Source organism: Odocoileus virginianus, chromosome 1, assembly GCF_023699985.2.
Source record: "Odocoileus virginianus isolate 20LAN1187 ecotype Illinois chromosome 1, Ovbor_1.2, whole genome shotgun sequence".
Lineage (NCBI taxonomy): Eukaryota > Metazoa > Chordata > Mammalia > Artiodactyla > Cervidae > Odocoileus > Odocoileus virginianus.
Window position 1 is genome coordinate 70,932,207 of NC_069674.1, and position 22,196 is coordinate 70,954,402.

The following is a 22,196-nucleotide window of genomic DNA, read 5'->3' on the forward strand; positions in this document are numbered from 1 at the left end:
ATATAAGACCAGAAACTATGAAACTCTTACAGGAAAACGTAAGCAGAACACTCTGACATAAATCATAGCAAGATGCTCTATAATCGACCTCCTAGAGTGATGGAAATAAAAACAAAAATAAACAAGTGGGAGATAATTAAATTTAAAATTTTTTGCACAGCAAAGGAAACTATAAACAAAGTGAAAAGATAATCCTCAGAATAGGAGAAAATCATAGCAAATGAAACAGCTGACAAAGGATTAATCTCCAAAATATTACAAGTAGCTCATGCAATTCTATACCAGAAAAACAAACAACCCAATGAAAAAGTGGGAAGAAAGAACTAAATTGACATTTCTCCCAAGAAGACATACAGATGGCTAATAAACACATGAAAATATGCTCAACATTGCTCTTTATTCAGTTCAGTTCAGTTCAGTCACCCAGTCATGTCCGACTCTTTGTGACCCCATGGACTGCAGCACGCCAGGCCTCCCTGTCCATCACCAACTCACAGAGTTTACCCAAACTCATGACCGTTGAGTTGGTGATGCCATCCAACCATCTTATTCTCTGTCATCCCCTTCTCCTCATGCCTTCAATCTTTCCCAGCATCAGGGTCTTTTCAAACGAGTCAGCTCTTCACATTAGGTGGCCAAAGTATTGGAGTTTCAGCTTCAACATCAGTCCTTCCAATGAACACTCAGGACTGATCTCCTTTAGGATAGACTGGTTGGATCTCCTTGCAGTCCAAGGGACTCTCAAGAGTCTTCTGCAATACCACAGTTCAAAAGCATCAATTCTTCAGTGCTCAGCTTTCTTTACAGTCCAACTCTCACATTCATACATGACTACTGGAAAAACTATAGCTTTGACTAGATGGACCTTTGTTGGCAAAGTAATATCCCTGCTTTTTAATAAGCTGCCTAGGTTGGTCACAACTTTCCTTCCAAGGAGTAAGCATCTTTTAATTTCATGGCTGCAGTCACCATCTGCAGTGATTTTGGAGCCCAAAAAAATAGTCTGCCACTGTTTCCATTGTTTGCTCATTATTAGAGAAATGCAAATCAAAACTATAAAGAAGCATCATCTCACACTGGTCAGAATGGCCATGATTAAAAAATCTGCAAATAATAAATGCTGGAGAGAGTATGGAGAAAACAGAATCCTCTTGTACTGTTGGTGGGAATGTAAATTGATACAGCCACTATGGAAGACCATATGGAGATTCCTTAAGAAACTAGGAATAAAACTACCATAAGACTCAACAATCCCGCTACTGGGCATACACCCTGAGAAAACCATAATTGAAAACTACACATGTACCCCAGTGTTCATTGCAGCACTATTTACAATAGCCAGGACATAGAAGCAACCTAGATGTCCATCAACAGATGAATGTATAAAGAAGCTATAAAGAAGTACATATGTACAATGGAATATTACTCAGCCATATAAAGAAACACATTTGAGTCAGTGCTATTGAGGTGGATGAACCTAGAAACTATTATACAGAGTGAGGTCAGAAAGAGAAAAATAAATATTGTATGTTAAAGCATATATATGGAATCTATAAAGATGGCACTGATGAACATATCTGTGTGGCAGCAATGGAGACACAGACATAGAAAAGAGACTTGTGGACACAGTGGGGGAAGGAGAGGGTGGGACGAATGGACAGAGTAGCATGGAAACTATACACTACCGTACATAAAACAGATAGCCAGTGGGAATTTGCAGTATGACTCAGGGAACTCAAACCAGGGCTCTGTGACAATCTAGAGGGGTGGGGTGGGGTAGGAGGGAAGTGGGAGAGAGGTTCAAGAGGGAGGGGACATATGTATACCTATGGCTGATACATGTTGGTGTATGGTAGAAACCAATACAATATTGTAAAGCAATTATCCTTCAACTAAAAAAAAAAAAACCACAAAAATAACTTCTCTAGAATGTTCTACTTTGGGTAAGCAGAACAAGATAGTTCCTAAGAACAGTCCATGTGTTGAAATAATACTTGATGTTTTTTTAAAGATTAAGCATCAATAGAATATGAAAGCAGATTAACTGTTTTATTCTTGGGAGTTCTATTTCTAACAGGATATAAATTTTCCACTATGTGTTTGGAGGTGACGGTGTTGTTATATTTTTTGACATTCAGTGTTGTGCTAAAAGGAAAGGTTAGTTTAAACAATGAACAGAAAACTCTTGACCTTGTGCTGGTAAAATTTTCATTTTGATTTTGGATGAGGAGAATGGCTTTATTAAACAACTGCAGTTTACTTTTGAACAATTTTTTTATTCAAGTAAATGGGTGTTTGCAGGATTTTTATACAAATGTCTCTTAGGAGAATTTATCAGCAAAATTGTGAAAGTCATTGCATACTGTCAAGAAATTTATGATTAGAAAATGTCCAGTAACCATGAGCCTTTGGAAAAATGCTCAAAATAGAATTTATATGGTGAGGATTAAATTTTATGCTGAAAGGTGTTTTGTGACTCATTCTATTCTAGGCAGGGTGGCAGTCGAGTGAGAACAATCTATCATTCTAGAATGGGGAAAAGTTTCTGTGGAAATTATGTAAGGAAATGAATCTTAAATGTAGAAAATCAGAGTATGAGCCTGAGATCTGAATAATTGTGTGTTATGGATTGAATGTGCCTCCACCAAATTCATGTGTTGAAGAATGAACTCCCAGTGAGATGATATTGTATTATGAGGTGGGATCTTGGGGAGATAATTAGGTGTAGATGAGGTCATGTGGGTAGAGTCCCTATAATAGCATTATTGCCCTGAGAAAAAGAGGAAGAAAAACCAGAGCTTCCTCTCTGCCATGTAGGACACAGCAAGAAGGCAGCTGCCTACAAGCCACGAAAAGAGCCCTTACCAAGAACCAAATCTGCCAGTGCTTTGATCTTGGCCTTCCCAATCTCCAGAAATGTGACTCAGTCTATGGTATTTTGTTACAGTAGCCTGAGCTGACTGAAATAGTGTATAACATACAGTATGTAATCTAATCTCCCCGACCTTCAGTTTCCTGATTTATATAATGGGGATAAAGTTGATGTGATCTATAAGTATACATGCCTACTAATATTAAATGTGACTAAACCAATACTAAACAATCCCACTGGTACACAATCAATGGTGGAATGGACCCAAGACTTTTACTCTGACATTTAAAAACACTTATGTCTAACGACAACCTGAATTACTAGTCAATCTTTAAATACATTCACATTCTAACAATTCTATTTTTAATCTCTGGGAATTGTGAAAACTGGCCTTTTTGAGGCAAGGCAGTATTGCCAAAAAATATCTTTGGGGAATTTTCATTTCTTGTCCCTAAATTTGGTTCTATTTGTTCTGATGAAATGAGTATTTCAGGACACAGGTTGCCCTTAGGACAAGGGTGACAAAAAAAATAAACAGGGTTAAGAATTTGGCTGGGCCCATCATGGGAGAGATGGGGATGGGGATGATCTATAGCAAGGGTGGCCAACTGTGGCCTAAGGGACAAAACTGCCCTCCACCACCTTTTCTTGTATGAACTTCTAACTAAGAATAGTTTTCACATTTTCAAATGTGAAAAAAACAACAATTTATCTCTTGGTGAGTTGTTGTTCAATGAGTTGAAGACATCTCTTCTTGGCCCACAAAGTCAAAATATATACTCTTTTGCCCCTTTTTAGAAAATGTTTGTTGATGCATGATCTAGCAATAACTACAGTTTAGTGAGTAAGATCCAGGAAATCAAATAAGTGGTAGAAGCGTCCTGGAGCTAAAGGCATTTGCTCCCTACTTTGATGATCTATCGGACAGTGGACTGGCAAGATGCTTCTTGCTCAATAGGCAATCCCTCTGCTCTTTCTTGCTGACAGAACCTTGATTTGGTTCAAGAGTCCACTCTCCATGAGCTTCAGGGGAGGATTTTCCCACTCCAAGCCTCATCTCTTTATCTTCTTGTGTACTGAAAACCATGATTTCCCATTAATACTCAATTCCAATCTAACAGCAGAGAGTTCATTCTAGTTTTCTTCCTTTCCACACTCACAACTATACCTTCTCCTAGAGGGAGAAACCTGGATCCCAACTTCCTAGGCTTTTAACTTACTTGGTTTATCCACCTCTTCCCCATATGTACCAATCTCTAATTGTCATAGCCATGTTTCCTGTGCAAGCACCACCCTCCTTACACTCCTCTGGTTCTGATACTCCACACAGGCCAGTCCTTCATCTCATGAATGGATGTGATTCTCACATCACTAAGGTCCATCTCCACCCTGCCCTTCAGTATGACCATCTGACTTTCTTCCCCTAGAGTCCCACTCCTTGACTAGACCCCTTTCCTGTGCACTTGGGCTCTAAGCCCTGTGCTGGGCCAGCCTCACACTGCTGGTGCCTCACCTCCCACACCATGCCCTCCTCTTCCAGTCCCGACCCCTCACCCCTGTCTCACTTGGGGTGCCCTCCTCTCCCACTGAAGGTCCAACGCTCCAATGCCTTTCACAGGCACCTTTTTCTCATTCCTGCTTTTTATTTATTTTTTTATTTGTATAAGCCTCGAGAAATACATATATCTCAACCTGATAGTCATCCTTCTTCAGCTTTACCAAGCAACTTGAACATGTAGTCCTTGCAGAATGACTTGGCCAGTGTATACATAACAGCATTTTGATTCCGTATATATACATTAGAATACAGTATTTATCTTTCTGTTCCTGACTCATTTCACTCTGTGTAATAGGTTCTAGGTTCATCCACCTCATTAGAACTGACTCAAATGCGTTCTTTTTTATGACTGAATAATATTCCATTGTGTATATGTATCACAACTTTCTTTACCCATCTATCTGTCAGTGGACATCTAGGCTGCTTCCACATTCTAGCTATTGTAAATAGTGCTGCAATGAACAATGGGATACATGTGTCTCTTTCAATTTTGGTTTCCTCAGGGTATATGCCTAGGAGTGGGATTGCTGGGTCATATGGCGGTTTTATTCCTAGATTTTAAAGGAATCTGCATACCGTCTTCCATGGTGGCTGTATCAATTTACATTCCCACTAACAGCACACACCCACACCCTCTCCAGCATTTAGTGTTTGTAGACTTTTTGATGATGGCCATTCTGACCAGTGTGAGGTGATAGCTCATTGTAGTTTTGATTTGCATTTCTCTAATAATGAGCGATGTTGAGCATCTTTTCATGTGTTTGTTAGCCATCTGTATGTCTTCTTTGCAGAAATGTCTGTTTAGGTTTCCCCCCCACTTTTTGATTGGGTTATTTGTTTTTCTGGCATTGAGTTGTATGAGCTGCTTGTATATTTTGGAAACTAATCCTTGGTCAGTTGTTTCATTTGCTGTTATGTTCTCCCATTCTGAGGGTTGTCGTTTCACCTTGCTTATAGTTTCCTTTGCTGTGCAAAAGCTTTTAAGTTTAATCAGGTCCCACTTGTTTACTTTTGTTTTTATTTCCATTACTCTAGGAGGTGGGACATACAGGATCTTGCTTTGATTTATGTCATCAAGTGTTCTGCCTATGTTTTCCTCTAAGAGTTTTATAGTTTCTGGTATTACATTTAGGTCTTTCATCCATTTTGGATTTATCTTTGTGTATGAAAGTGTTCTAATTTAATTCTTTTAGAGGTAGCTGTCTAGTTTTCCCAGCACCATTTACTGAAGAGGCTGTTTTTACCCCACTGTATATTCTTGCCTGCTAGGACCATTGACATTTTGATAGAGACTGTATTGAATTTGTAGAGCACTTTGGGTAGTACTGCTATCTTAAGTACTTTTCTTGTTAGTATTATCAATTCCTTGTATATTTGATAGAATACTCTTTGAATCTGCAGGGTTTGTTCGTGTGTGTGTGTGTGTGTGTGTGTGTGTGTGTGTTTATTCATAGGCAGATTTCAAATTCTGGTTAAATTTCTTTTATTGTTATTATGTCCTCCAATCTATTAACATGGGATATTTTTCCATTAATTTAGGTCTTAAATGTCTTTCAATAATGCTTTGTTGCTTGCAGTGTACTAGTCTTTCACCTTAGTTACATTAATTCCTAGATATTTTTGTCAAAATGAGGTTTTTAAAATAAAATATTTTAGGCATGCACAAAAATATATAATGAATGTAATCACCACTCAGCTTAAGAAATAAGATTTAACAAATACAATTAAAGCCTCTCTGACTGGATATTTTTTCCCTCCCACAGATGTAACCGGCTTCTTAAATTTAGTGTTGATCATTTCCTTACATATCCTTCCCTGATAGCTCAGTTGGTAAAGAATCTATCTGCAATGCAGGAGACCCTGGTTAAATTCCTAGGTCAGGAAGATCCACTGGAGGAGGGATAGGCTGCCCACTCCAGTATTCTTGGGCTTCCCTGGTGGCTCAGCTGGTAAAGAAGCTGCCTGCAGTGTGGGAGACCTGAGTTTGATCCCTGGATTGGGAAGATACCCTGTAGAAGGAAAAGGCTACCCACTCCAGTATTCTGGCCTGGAGAATTCTATGGACTGTATAGTCCATGGGGTTGTAAAGAGTCAGACATGACTGAGCGACTTTCACTTTCTTTTTTTTTCCCTCTTCTTTTTAAAAAAATTAATTTATTTTAATTGGAGGCTAATTACTTCACAATATTGTGGCGGTTTTTGCCATATATTGACATGAATCAGTCATGGGTATACACGTGTCCCCCAGTCTGGAACCTCCCTCCATCCTCCCTCATCCCTCCTCATTCCATCCCTCTGGATTGTCCAGGGCACCAGCTTTGAGTGCCCTGCTTCATGCATCGAACTTGGGTTGGTCATCTATTTCACATATGGTAACATACATATTTCAATACTGTTCTCTCAAATCATCTCACACTTGCCGTCTCTCACAGAGTCCAAAGTCTGTTTTTTATATCTTTGTCTCTTTTGCTGTCTCATATATAGGGTCATCATTACCATCTCTCTAAATTTCATATATATGCATTGATATACTGTATACTGTTTTTCTTTCTGACTTACTTCACTCTACAGGCTCCAGTTTCATCCACCTCACCTGATTCTAATGCATTTTTAATAGCTGAGTAATATTCCACTGTGTATATGTACAACTTTCTTATCCATTCATCTGCCAATGGACATCTAGGTTGCTTCCATGTTCTAGCTATTGTAAACAGTGCTGTGATGAACATTGTGGTACATGTGTCTCTTTCAATTCTGGTTTCCTTGGTGTGCATGCCCAGCAGTGGGATTGCTAGGTTGTATGGCAGTTCTATTTCCAGTTTTTTAAGGAATCCCCACACTGTTCTCCATAGTGGCTGTACTAGATTGCATTCCCACCAATAGTGTAAGAGGGTTCCCTTTTCTCTGCACCCTCTCCAGCAATTATTGTTTGTAGACATTTTGATAGCAGCCATTCTGACTGGTGTGAGATGGTACCTCATTGTGGTTTTGATTTGTATTTCTCTGATAATGAGTGATGTTGAGCATCTTTTCATGTGCTTGTTAGCTATCTGTAAGTCTTCTTTGGAGAAATGTCTGTGTAGTTCTTTGGCCCATTTTTTGATTGGATTGTTTATTTTTCTGGTATTGAGCTGCAGGAGCTGCTTGTATACTTTTAAGATTAATTCTTTGTCAGTTGCTTTGTTTGCTATTATTTTCTCACATTCTGAAGGCTGTCTTTTCACCTTGCTTATAGTTTCTTTCGTTGTGCAAAAGCTTTTAAGTTTAATTAGGTCTCATTTGTTTATTTTTTATTTAATTTCCATTACTCTGGGAGGTGTGTCATAGAGGATCTTGATGTGATTTATGTCAGAGAGAGTTCTGCCTATGTTTTCCTCTAAGAGTTTTATAGTTTCTGGTCTTACATTTAGATCTTTAATCCATTTTATTTTTGTGTATGGTGTTAGAAAGTGTTTTAGCTGCATTCTTTTGCAAGTGGCTGACCAGTTTTCCCAGCATCACTTGTTAAAGAGAGTGTCTTTTCTCCATTGTTTATTTTTGCCACCTTTGTCAAAGATAAGGTGTCTATAGGTGTGTGGATTTATCTCTGGTCTTTCTATTCTGTTTCATTGACCTAGATTTCTGTCTTTGTGCCAGTACCATATTGTCTTGATGACTGTAGCTTTGTAGTATAGTCGGAAGTCAGGCAGGTTGATACCTCCAGTTCCATTCTTCTTTCTCAAGACTGCTTTGGCTATTCAAGGTTTTTTGCATTTCTATACAAATTGTGAACTTATTTGTTCTATTTCTGTGAAAAATACCATTGGTAGCTTGATAGGGATTTCATTGTATCTATAGATTGCTTTGGGTAGTATACTCATTTTCACTATATTGATTCTTCTGATCCATGAACACGGTATATTTCTCCATCTATTTTTGTAATCTTTGATTTCTTTCATCAGTGTTTTATAGTCTTCTACATACAGGTCTTTTGTTTTTTTTTTTTAGGTAAATTTATTCCTAAGTATTTTATTCTTCTTGTCACAATGGTGAATGGGATTGTTTCCTTAATTTCTCTGTTTTCTCATTGTTAGTGTATAGGAATGCAAGGGATTTCTGTGTATCAATGTTATATCCTGCCACCTTACTATATTAATTAGCTCTAGTAATTTTCTGGTGGTGTCCTTAGGGTTTTCTATGTAGAGGATCATGTCATCTGCAAACAGAGAGAGTTTTACTTCTTTTCCAATCTAGATTCCTTTTCTTTCTTTTTCTTCTATGATTGCTGTGACTAAAACTTCCAAAACTATGTTGAATAGTAGTGGTGAGAGTGGGCACCCTTGTCTTGTTCCTGGGGGAAATTCACTTTCACCTTCATTTCCTTACATAGTATGATAGGCAGAATAATAATTGCTCCCCCACCCCACCCCCATACCCCACCAAAGCCTCAGAACCTGTGAATACAAGGCAAGAGTCTTAGGAGGTGTGAGTAAGTTAAAGATCTTGAGATGGTGAGATTATCCTTGCTTATCTGGGTGGATCCAATGTAGTAACAAGGTCCTTGTAAATAAAAGAGGGAGTTAGTTAATGAAAGTTGTTCAGTTGTGTCAGACTCTTTGTAACCCCGTGGACTATACAGTCCATGGAATTCTCCAGGCCAGAATACTGGAGTGGGTAGCCTTTCCCTTCTGCAGGGGATCTTTCCAACCCCAACTCAGGTCTCCCACATTGCAGGTGGTTCTTTACCAGTTGAGCCACAAGGGAAGTCCAGGAATACGATAGTGGGTAGCCTATCCCTTCTCCAGCAGATCTTCCTGACCCAGGGATTGAACTGGGGTCTCTTGCATTGCAGGTGGATTCTTTACCAAGTGACCTATCAGGGAGGCAGGGCTTAAAGACATCTCTCCAAGGGCCAGATAAGAATAAGTATCGCTGATTTTTATGACATAGAGATGTTGCCAAGGTCCTGGGACCCATATCTCTTTGAATTTAAATTAGTAAGGATCTTCCTGACATCTTGGGAGCTTGACCTAGGAAAGTAGGCTGAATTATACCCATTTGACATTCTTGGGGAGAAAAGAAAACTTTTATCATCCTTTTGGATCAGAGAATTAACTAGACAGATAGCTACAGATCTAATCTCTATAGTTCACAGGAAAGTAAAGTGTTTATAGAGGAAGTACAGATAAAACATTACCTTTATGTCATACAGATTTCTGTGTCTCCGGAAACTAGAGTTTTTTGCAGGAGCACTGAGGAATCCAGGAAAGATTATTTCCTCAGAATGATTTATCAACAATTGAGAGTTCTGATATAACCTTTCATCATGATTGTGGATTTGTCAATTTCTCCTTGTATCCTTGTGGCTATGTTTTCAGATGCTTACACATTTAGAATTGTTTTATATCCTTAGTAGACTGTTAGAATTACCTTCTTTAATTATAATGTAGTGACCTTCTTTATCAGATAAACTTTAAAAATCCACCTAAAGTACAATGCTGAACAAGATGAACACAACTGAAAGGAGACTTTTGATAGCTATATTAATATCAGGAGGTAAAACTTAAAAGCAAAAACATTATTAGGGGTAATCTTTGTCTTCCCACTGGTGAATTTTGTTAAATTTATTATTACTAGATATACTTAGATTCAGTTTTTCATTTCATTTTATACTATTTGTTTTTTTATGTGCTTCCTTGCTTTGTCCTTTCCTGACTTTATTTGTTGAATTTAAAAAGCTATTCCCTTCCCCCATTTTTATATTTTAGAAGATATCCATTCTATTCTTCTATTTCAATGGTTTCACTTAAATATTTTTAACATGTACATTTACCTTAATAAAGCTTAAAGTAAATGAATATCTAAACTTTCTTCCTGAATAATTACCAGAATTTAGAACATTTTAACTCTGATTACTCTCCCCAGTCTTAGAATATTAGTATTTTCTAGTGGTTTTGTCCCTTGCTTTTTGTACCCCTCACATTAGTCATCATCATTGTATGCTTTCATAAGGTTATTGGGTTTACTCCTATGCTTATTAGTTTCTTTGCCCCTCATTACTATTTCATCTCACTCCTTTCTTCTTACATAAACATCATTTATAAGTTCTTTTGTGATGGGTCCATTGAAGGCAAACTCTCTAAATCTTCGTCATAGAGTGTCTACTTAATACTCATCCTTGAGTTGTAATTTACTTACATGTGGTACCTGAGATTGATAAGTATTTTCTGTTGACTTTTGCTTTCTGAGACTGCTAAGTGACATTCTTTTGTAGATAATCTGTCTCTGGTTCCACTTAAGGTTTTCCTTTGCTTATGGCCTTTTGTAATTTCACTACAAAGCCATGGGATAAGTATCCTGTTTGGGATTTCCTTGTGCTTCTTAAATCTGATAATTGTTGCTTTTCATCATTCTAAAGCATTTTTATTTGTAATATTTTTGAGTTTTGCTTTGATTTCCATTTGTTCTCTTCCTTTCTTCTGGAAATTCTATAAGGGCATATATAGAATGTTGTATAATGTTATCTATTACCTTTTCATGTTATATAATGTGCTCTTAACTTCCTTCCTATTTTCCATCTCTTTCTACCTCTGTACCTTACCCTGTGTAATTTTATCTTACATGATCCAGTTTGCTATTTCTTGCATCAGCTGGGTTTCTTCTGCTATGTAACTCATAGTTTAGAAAAAGGGTATAAACATTTAGCTATAATATGAATAAGGTCTGAGAATCTAAAGTGATACATGGTGACTATGGTTGATAACACTATGTTGTAAAATTGAAATCTGCTAACAGAATAGAACTTAAATGTTCTCATAAAAATGAATTAATTAAAATAAAGATAAATATGTGAGTGTTGGATGTGTTTAACTAGATGGAGGAATCCTTTCATAATGTATACATATATCAACTCACTACAACATACATTTTAAGTATATTCCCAGGAATCCTGTAACTTTAAAAAGAACCCAGTTCATTTCATCAAATGATTATTGAATGCCTTCATTTAGGGAAATCATTCACTTTCTAGCACAATGCTACTTTCATTCAGAAAACAAAATAAATCTACCTATCTTCTTTACCATCCTTCTGCAACTATCAGTTTGGTCACACTATATCAAAGGCATCATCAAATAAGTTCTAGAAATCTAGATGAAATTTCTATCTTTAGATAAAATGCAAGCACATAAACCCCTGCTACGACAATATATGGACTGCATTACCCTTATTAACACACACACACTCACACAAATGGAAAATGGAAGAGTTAGATAAAAATTCACGTTTTTCAAAATTGTGTATTATTTTTCTTTGTGTTTAGATTTTCTCCTACCTCAGTTTAAGAGATGTGATAATATGTGGTCAAGTTAATCGCTCCTGGTTGTTGATGACACAAATGGGCTCATTGTGGAATGGTGTAAGTAGACACTACCTGAAGCAATGTCTTTATTCTAGTTCTTAAAGGAGAAGAGACTGCTCTAAGGCCACCTTATAGCAGTAATGGGGACTACCTTCTTCCCTGCTCCACAACATGGGATCACAAAAAGGAGGTACGCTTGTTTAACTTTTGTCCAGGCACAGCCTGAAGGAAAAGATAAAAAATGTTATTTGAAGAGATTTGATAGAAGTATTTTCTAATTTAAATAGTAGAAATAAATTGAATATTATTTTTTGGATTTAAATAAAGCTCTATTATGTCTGAGTTAGGCTTAACATTGCCTTACTCAAGGAGCTCCAGAGATAAACCAAGCAAAACGCAAGAAAGGTGCTTACTGTAGAATCTGACATGTGGGCAGCACTCAATAAATATTAGCTACTGTTCTTAGTTCAAGAAAACACAACAAAGCAGCACAAAATATGGAGTAAAAGAGAAGAAGAAAAAAACTACTGAGCTTGAAATCAGGCTAAAATAGACAACATGTAAACAAAGCTTGTTTGATAATTCTTGGTGTGTTTGCATGCACATCCACATATACACACTCAGGCATATTCTAATGTGGACTCCCAGGCTCATGTCTCTTGTATTATTCTTGTCATTGCACTATATTTATACTATTCGCATAAAACAGAACATGCTTTATTTTTCATTCCAAAGAAACACTGAGTGGTAGGTCTTAGCCAATGATAAAAATAAGCATGTATTGTCCTTGATGACCTTTCTTTTCTTTTTCTTGGATGACTGCTTTAATCTTAATAACTGATCATTTATGCCATCAACAAATGTTGGAGTGGCAACATTTTCCTTGTTGCCTATGTCCAGTCAATAGCTGACTTTACCACTCCTCCTTAATTGCTATTGATTAGAGGACTAATGATATCATGTGCTCAGACTGACCTATGAATAGGTGATTGGGGTCATACTGCAGAAACTTTGACAAAGAACCCAACAGGAGTTGGCAAGGTACAAGGAATCTAGCTCCATAATCAACTCAGCATCTTTACATCCCAGCAGAGTACCATTCCATTCTTGACTATAGTGTTATACTCTTACCTTATGTAGCAATGATAATTTTTAAAAATGTGCTCATCTTAATTAACACCTCTTAGCTACTAAATTTAGTATTTTTGTCTTAGACGTAATTTTTAGTTTAAGGCAGGGATTCTTAAACTTGAGAATGCATCAGAATCATTGGAAGGGATTGTTAGATTGCTGGTTGCCACCTCCAGAGTTTCTGACTCAGTACTTTTGAGGAAGGGCTTGAGAATTTGCATTTCCAGTGAGTTCCTGGGTGATGCTGAGGCTGCTTGTCTCTGGACCACACTAAGAACCACTGATTTAAAATAATAAATCTCAAGAGGAGCCAAGATGGTGGAGGAATAGGACGGGGAGACCACTTTCACCCCTACAAATTCATCGTAAGAACATTTGACCCCTGAGCAAATTTCACAAAACAACTTCTGATCACTAGCAGAGGACATCAGGCGCCCAGAAAAGCAGCCCATTGTCTTCGAAGGGAGGTAGGACAAAATATAAAAGATAAAAAGGGAGTCAAAAGAGCTATGGACGGAGACCCATCCTGTCCCGGGAAGGGAGTCTTAATAGAGGAAGTTTCCAATCACCAGGAAACCCTTGAACTGGCGGGACTGGGGGAAGTTTTCGGCAATCTAACTGGGAGGAAAAATTGAACAAGGCCCACAGATTACCTGCCTAAAAGCAACTCCCAGCAGAAAAGTACCCCAGACACCCGTACCCGCCAGCAACAAGCGGGGGCGGAACGGAGAGGAGCGGGCGGCATTGCTTAGGGTAAGGACCGGCCCAAAGACCCTGAGAGCAATTGGAGGGAGCTTTTTTAAACTGTGGGATAGCAAGGGTCAAAATTAACCGGCCTGAACACACTGCCGGCGGTTCGCAAAACAAAGGGACTGAGAAACTCCAGAGAAGAGCCGGCCCCTCCCCGCTGGAGGTAGGAGGCAGGGGGGAGGGGAAAAGGGCAAACTCAGCCCCTGAGAAGCCACCCCCTCCCACACTGCAAACAGGCCCCCGGTTCCTATCTAAAGACTTCCTGAGACCCAACTGGCGGTGCGTGCTGGGGCCGTGGAGGGAAAAAGCGCACCATACCCGGGGAGATCGCGCTCAAGCCTCTGGCTGCCTGGGCCGCTAGACGTGGAGGGAAAAGGCGTGCTGCACCCGGGGAGAGTACGCCCAAGCCTCTGGCTGCCTGAACCGCTCAGGCCAGGGAAGGCACAAAACGCAGGCGCAACCGAATCTGCGCTTTTGTGGAGTACCTGAAAACTGGAACCGCACTCAACGCAGGGCCCGCTCCATATAGAGCAGCCGGGAGCCTGAGCAGTGTAGACGGGGAAAGCACTGACACCCGTGAGCGGGGCAAACCCAGTGTGACTGGAACACGGTGAGCGCTATCCACACAGAGCGGTATCTGTCTGCAGCGCCCTGCCCTCCCCGTAGCAGGACTGAACTGAACTAGAGAACCTAAATAAGAGATCACCTCCGCCAGCCTGTGTCAGGGCGGAAATTAGACACCAAAGAGACGGCAAACAGAAGCCAAATAAACAAAGGGAACCGCTTCAGAAAGGACCCGGTGCAACAGATTAAAATCCCTGAAGGTAACACCGACTACACCGGAAGGGGCCTACAGATATCGAGAAGTGTAAGCTGGAAAGAGGAGCTATCTGAAATTGAACTGAACCTACGCTGACCGCAACAACTCCAGAGAAATTCCTAGATATATATGTACATATATTTTTTTAATTAAAAAAAAAAATTTTTTTTTCTTTCCTTTTTTAAAATTTTTTTATTTTTTCTCTTTTATTTTCTTTTAAAATTCCCTATTACTCCCCCATTACGCCTCAACTTTCATTTTCATATATTTTTTACGATTTTTTTAATTAGGGAAAAAAATTTTTTTTTCTTTTTCTTGTTTTTCTCTCCTATTTCCTTTTAAAGTCCTCTAATACTCCTCTATTATTCCTTAATTTTCATTTTCATTTCACTATAACCTTGCCAAAAAAAAAAAAAGAGAGAGAAACCCTATTTTTAAACCGAACTTCATATACATTTCTAATTTTTTTTTGTGTTTTTGTTTTTAAATATTGTATTTCAAAGAGTCTAACCTCTACACTAGATTTTTAATCTTTGTTTTTCAGTAGTATGTGATATAAATTTTGGTCATTTAAGAATCCAATATTCAGTTCCCATTTCTATTCAGGAGTGTGGTGATTACTCTCCCACTTTTGACTCTCTGTTTTCTACCTCAGAACACCTCTATTTCCTCCTTTCCCCTTCTCTTCCCAATCCAACTCTGTGAATCTTTGTGGGTGTCTGGGCTACGGAGAACACTTTGGGAACAGATAACTGCGTAGATCTGTCTCTCTCCTCTTGAGTCCCCCTTTTCTCCTCCTGCTCTCCTCTATCTCCTTCCTCCCTCTCCTATTCTTCATGTAACTCTGTGAACCTCTCTGGTTGTCTCTCACGGTGGAGAATCTTTTCACCATTAACCTAGAAGTTTTATTATCAGTGCTGTATAGTTGGAGAAGTCTTGAGACTATTGGAAGAATAAAACTGAAATCCAGAGGCAGGAGACTTAAGCCCAAATCCTGAGAAAACCAGAAAACTCCTGACTACACGGAACATTAAGGAATAAGAGACCATCCAAAAGCTTCCATACCTACACCAAAACCAATCACCACCCAAGAGCCAATAAGCTCCAGTACAAGACATACCACGCAAATTCTTTAGCAATGCAGGAACATAGACCTGAGTGTCAACATACAGGCTCTCCAAAGTCACACCTAACACACAGACCCATCGCAAAACTCATTACTGGACACTCCATTGCACTCCAGAGAGAAGAAATCCAATTCCACGCGCCAGAATGCTGACACAAGCTTCCCTAACCAGGAAACCTTGACAAACCAATCGTCCAACCACACCCACTGGGTGAAACCTCCACAATAAAAAGGAACCTCAGACCACAAGAATACAGAAAGCCCACTCCAGACACAGCAATCTAAACAAGATGAAAAGGCAGAGAAATACCCAACAGCTAAAGGAACATGAAAAAAGCCTAAAGTCAAACAAAAGAGGAGGAAATAGGGAATCTACCTGAAAAAGAATTTAGAATAATGATAATAAAAATGATCCAAAATCTGGAAAACAAAATGGAGTTACAAATAAATAGCCTGGAGACAAAGATTGAGAAGATGCAAGAAATGTTTAACAAGGACCTAGAAGAAATAAAAAAAAGTCAATTAAAAATTAATAATGAAATAAATGAGATCAAAAACACTGTGGAGGGAACCATGAGTAGAATAACAGAGACAGAAGATAGGATAAGTGAGTTAGAAGATAAAATGGTGGAAATAAATGAAGCAGAGAGGAAAAAAGAAAAAGAATCAAAAGAAATGAGGACAACCTCAGGGACCTCTGGGACAATGTGAAACGCCCCAACATTCGAATCATAGGAGTCCCAGAAGAAGAAGACAAAAAGAAAGGCCATGAGAAGATACTCGAGGAGATAATAGCTGAAAACTTCCCTAAAATGGGGAAGGAAATAGCCACCCAAGTCCAAGAAACCCAGAGAGTCCCAAACAGAATAAACCCAAGGCGAAACACCCCAAGACACATATTAATCAAATTAACAAAGATCAAACCCAAAGAACAAATATTAAAAGCAGCAAGGGAGAAACAACAAATAACACACAAAGGGATTCCCATAAGGACAACACCTGATCTATCAATAGAAACCCTTCAGGCCAGAAGGGAATGGCAGGACATACTTAGAGTAATGAAAGAGAATAACCTACAACCTAGATTACTCTACCCAGCAAGAATCTCATTCAGATATGAAGGAGAACTCAAAAGCTTTACAGGCAAGCAAAAGCTGAGAGAACTCAGCACCACCAAACCAGCTCTTCAACAAATACTAAAGGATCTTCTCTAGACAGGAAACACAGAAAGGTGGTATAAATGTGAACCCCAAACAACAAAATAAATGGCAACAGGACCATACCTGTCAGTAATTACCTTAAATGTAAATGGGTTGAATGCCCCAACCAAAAGACAAAGGCTGGCTGAATGGATACAAAAGCAAGACCCCTATATATGCTGTCTACAAGAGACCCACCTCAAAGCAAGGGACACATACAGACTAAAAGTGAAGGGCTGGAAAAAAATATTCCACGCAAACGGAGACCAAAAGAAAGCAGGAGTCGCAATACTCATATCAGATAAAATAGACTTTCAAATTAAGTCTGTGAAAAGAGACAAAGATGGACACTACATAATGATCAAAGGATCAATCCAAGAAGAAGATATAACAATTATAAATATATATGCACCCAACATAGGAGCACCGCAATATGTAAGGCAAACGCTAACGAGTATGAAAGAGGAAATTAATAGTAACACAATAATAGTAGGAGACTTTAATACCCCACTCACAACTATGGATAGATCAACTAAACAGAAAAAGAACAAGGAAACACAAACTTTAAAGGACACAATGGACCAGCTAGACCTAATTGACATCTATAGGACGTTTCACCCCAAAACAATCAACTTCACCTTTTTCTCAAGTGCACACGGAACCTTCTCCAGAATAGATCACATCCTGGGCCATAAATCTAGTCTTGGTAAATTCAAAAAGATTGAAATCATTCCAGTCATCTTTTCTGACCACAGTGCAGTAAGATTAGATCTCAATTACAGGAAAAAAATTATTAAAAATTCAAACATATGGAGGTTAAACAACACGCTTCTGAATAACCAACAAATCATAGAAGAAATCAAAAAAGAAATCAAAATATGCATAGAAATGAATGAAAATGAAAACACAACAACCCAAAACCTATGGGACACTGTAAAAGCAGTGCTAAGGGGAAGATTCATAGCATTACAGGCCTACCTCAAGAAACAAGAAAAAAGTCAAATAAATAACCTAACTCTACACCTAAAGCAACTAGAGGAGGAAGAAAGGAAGAACCCCAGGATTAGTAGAAGGAAAGAAATCTTAAAAATTAGGGCAGAAATAAATGCAAAAGAAACTAAAGAGATCATAGCAAAAATTAACAAAGCTAAAAGCTGGTTTTTTGAAAAAATAAACAAAATTGACAAACCATTAGCAAGACTCATTAAGAAACAAAGGGAGAAGAACCAAATTAACAAAATTAGAAACGAAAATGGAGAGATCACAACAGACAACACTGAAATACAAAGGATCATAAGAGACTACTACCAGCAGCTCTATGCCAATAAAATGGGACAACTTGGAAGAAATGGACAAGTTCTTAGAGAAGTATAACTTTCCAAAACTGAACCAGGAAGAAATAGAAGATCTTAACAAAACCATCACAAGCAAGGAAATCGAAACTGTAATCAGAAATCTTCCAGCAAACAAAAGCCCAGGACCAGATGGCTTCACAGCTGAATTCTACCAAAAATTTAGAGAAGAGCTAACACCTATCTTACTCAAACTCTTCCAGAAAATTGCAGAAGAAGGTAAACTTCCAAACTCATTCTATGACGCCACCATCACCCTAATTCCAAAACCAGACAAAGATGCCACAAAAAAAGAAAACTACAGGCCAATATCACTGATGAACATAGATGCAAATATCCTTAACAAAATTCTAGCAAACAGAATCCAACAACATATTAAAAAAATCATACACCATGACCAAGTGGGCTTTATCCCAGGAATGCAAGGATTCTTTTTTTTTTTTTTTCCCATTTATTTTTATTAGTTGGAGGCTAATTACTTTACAGCATTGCAGTGGTTTTTGTCATACATTGAATTAGCCATGGATTTACATGTATTCCCCATCCCGGTCCCCCCTCCCACCTCCCTCTCCACCCCATCCCTCTGGGTCCTCCCAGTGCACCAGGCCTGAGCACTTGTCTCATGCACCCAACCTGGGCTGGTGATCTGTTTCACCCTAGATATACATGTTTCGATGCTGTTCTCTTGAAACATCCCGCCCCCGGGTTCTCCCATAGAGTCCACAAGTCTGTTCTATACATCTGAGTCTCTTTTTCTTTTTTTGCATATAGGGTTATCGTTACCATCTTTCTAAATTCCATATATATGTGTTAGTATACTGTAATGGTCTTTATCTTTCTGGCTTACTTCGCTCTGTATAATGGGCTCCAGTTTCACCCATCTCATTAGAACTGATTCAAATGAATTCTTTTTAATGGCTGCGTAATATTCCATGGTGTATATGTACCACAGCTTCCTCATCCATTCATCTGCTGATGGGCATCTAGGTTGCTTCCATGTCCTGGCAATTATAAACAGTGCTGCGATGAACATTGGGGTGCACGTGTCTCTTTCAGATCTGGTTTTGCAAGGATTCTTTAATATCCACAAATCAATCAATGTAATACACCACATTAACAAATTGAAAGATAAAAACCATATGATTATCTCAATAGATGCAGAAAAAGCCTTTGACAAAATTCAACATCGATTTGTGATTAAAACTCTCCAGAAAGCAGGAATAGAAGGAACATACCTCAACAGAATAAAAGCTGTATATGACAAACCCATAGCAAGCATCACCCTCAATGGTGAAAAATTGAAAGCATTTCCCCTGAAATCAGGAACAAGACAAGGGTGCCCAATCTCACCACTACTATTCAACATAGTTTTGGAAGTTTTGGCCACAGCAATCAGGGCAGAAAAAGAAGTAAAAGGAATCCAGATAGGAAAAGAAGAAGTGAAACTCTCTCTGTTTGCAGATGACATGATCCTCTACACAGAAAACCCTAAAGACTCTACCAGAAAATTACTAGAACTAATCAACGAATACAGTAAAGTTGCAGGATATAAAATTAACACAGAGAAATCTCTTGCATTCCTATACACTAACAATGAGAAAACAGAAAGAGAAATTAAGGAAACAATACCATTCACCATTGCAACAAAAAGAATAAAATACTTAGGAGTATATCTACCTAAAGAAACAAAAGACCTATACATAGAAAACTATAAAACACTGATGAAAGAAATCAAAGAGGACACAAACAGATGGAGAAATATACCGTGTTCATGGATTGGAAGAATCAATATTGTCAAAATGGCTATACTACCCAAAGCAATCTATAGATTCGATGCAATCCCTATCAAACTACCAACGGTATTTTTCACAGAACTAGAACAAATAATTTCACAATTTGTATGGAAATACAAAAAACCTCGAATAGCCAAAGTAATCCTGAGAAAGAAGAATGGAACTGGAGGAATCAATCTGCCTGACTTCAGACTCTACTACAAAGCCACAGTCATCAAGACAGTATGGTACTGGCACAAAGACAGAAATATAGATCAATGGAACAGAATAGAAAGCCCAGAGATAAATCCACGAACCTATGGTCATCTTATCTTCCACAAAGGAGGCAAGGATATACAATGGAAAAAAGACAACCTCTTTAACAAGTGGTGCTGGGAAAACTGGTCAACCACCTGTAAAAGAATGAAACTAGAACACTTTCTAACGCCATACACAAAAATAAACTCAAAATGGATTAAAGATCTAAATGTAAGACCAGAAACTATAAAACTCCTAGAGGAGAACATAGACAAAACACTCTCCGACATAAATCACAGCAGGATCCTCTATGACCCACATCCCAGAATTTCAGAAATAAAAGCAAAAATAAACAAATAGGACCTAATGAAACTTAAAAGCTTTTGCACAACAAAGGAAACTATAAGCAAGGTGAAAAGACAGCCCTCAGACTGGGAGAAAATAATAGCGAACGAAGCAACAGACAAAGGATTAATCTCAAAAATATACAAGCAACTCCTCCAGCTCAACTCCAGAAAAATAAATGACCCAATCAAAAAATGGGCCAAAGAACTCAACAGACATTTCTCCAAGGAAGACATACAGATGGCTAACAAACACATGAAAAGATGCTCAACATCACTCATTATCAGAGAAATGCAAATCAAAACCACAATGACGTACCAGTACACGCCAGTCAGGATGGCTGCTATCCAAAAGTCTACAAGCAATAAATGCTGGAGAGGGTGTGGAGAAAAGGGAACCCTCTTCCACTGTTGGTGGGAATGCAAATTAGTACAGCCACTATGGAAAACAGTGTGGAGATTTCTTAAAAAGCTGGAAATAGAACTGCCATATGACCCAGCAATCCCACTTCTGGGCATACACACCGAGGAAACCAGATCTGAAAGAGACACGTGCACCCCAATGTTCATCGCAGCACTGTTTAGAATAGCCAGGACATGGAAGCAACCTAGATGCCCATCAGCAGACGAATGGATGAGGAAGCTGTGGTACATATATACCATGGAATATTACTCAGCCATTAAAAAGAATTCATTTGAATCAGTTCTAAAGAGATGGATGAAACTGGAGCCCATTATACAGAGCGAAGTAAGCCAGAAAGATAAAGACCATTACAGTATACTAACACATATATATGGAATTTAGAAAGATGGTAACGATAACCCTATATGCAAAATAGAAAAAGAGACTCAGATGTATAGAACAGACTTGTGGACTCTGGGAGAAGGCGAGGGTGGGATGTTTCAAGAGAACAGCATCGAAACATGTATATTATCTAGGGTGAAACAGATCACCAGCCCAGGTTGGGTGCATGAGACAAGTGCTCGGGCCTGGTGCACTGGGAAGACCCAGAGGGATCGGGTGGAGAGGGAGGTGGGAGGGGGGGACCGGGATGGGGAATACATGTAAATCCATGGCTGATTCATGTCAATGTATGACAAAAACCATTACAATGATGTAAAGTAATTAGCCTCCAACGAATAAAAATAAATGGAAAAAAAAATTAAAAAAAAAAAAAAAACCGTAGCAATCCTGAAAAAAATAAAATAAAATAATAAATCTCTAACTTATGTGACAGATTAGGGGGTGTCACTTTTTCCTTTGGAAAACCCATAAGGAAGAAATAAACTGAATCCAAATGGTCTGGGAAAGAAGGAATATGTACCATATTAAATCAGGACAAATCTTACAGAAAACTGGCAGAAAAAGCCAACACTCCTGCCCAGAGACCTCACTGGGTAAAGATGGAGAAAATATGAGCACCTGGCAGTGAAGAGCAAAGCCAGAATAGGAAGTTAGTTTATGTTCAGCAAATTTCTCTTTCCACAATTACCTGTTGCCCTTCATTTGCAATTATGTCTGTCTTTATTTGTGAGTGCTCAAATGTAACACAACTGTAATAAACCTTTTAGCATGAAGAATAACTTTGTTCAGAAAGCAATAAGAAATAGGATGTTCAGTATACTTAACCTTTTAGCTGAAAGGTAGTATTTTAACACTATGCTACTGTTATCA

The 22,196-nt window shown here is 38.4% G+C and overlaps 1 protein-coding gene across 1 annotated transcript in view; it reads left to right on the forward strand.

Moving 5' to 3' along the window:
* FBXL13 (F-box and leucine rich repeat protein 13) overlaps positions 1–22,196 on the forward strand; it is a 220,506-nt gene that overhangs the window by 59,996 nt on the left and 138,314 nt on the right. Inside the window, exon 8 of the mRNA XM_070469733.1 lies at positions 11,731–11,826. Coding sequence (XP_070325834.1) covers positions 11,731–11,826 — 96 coding nt within the window. The remainder of the gene's footprint in view (positions 1–11,730; positions 11,827–22,196) is intronic.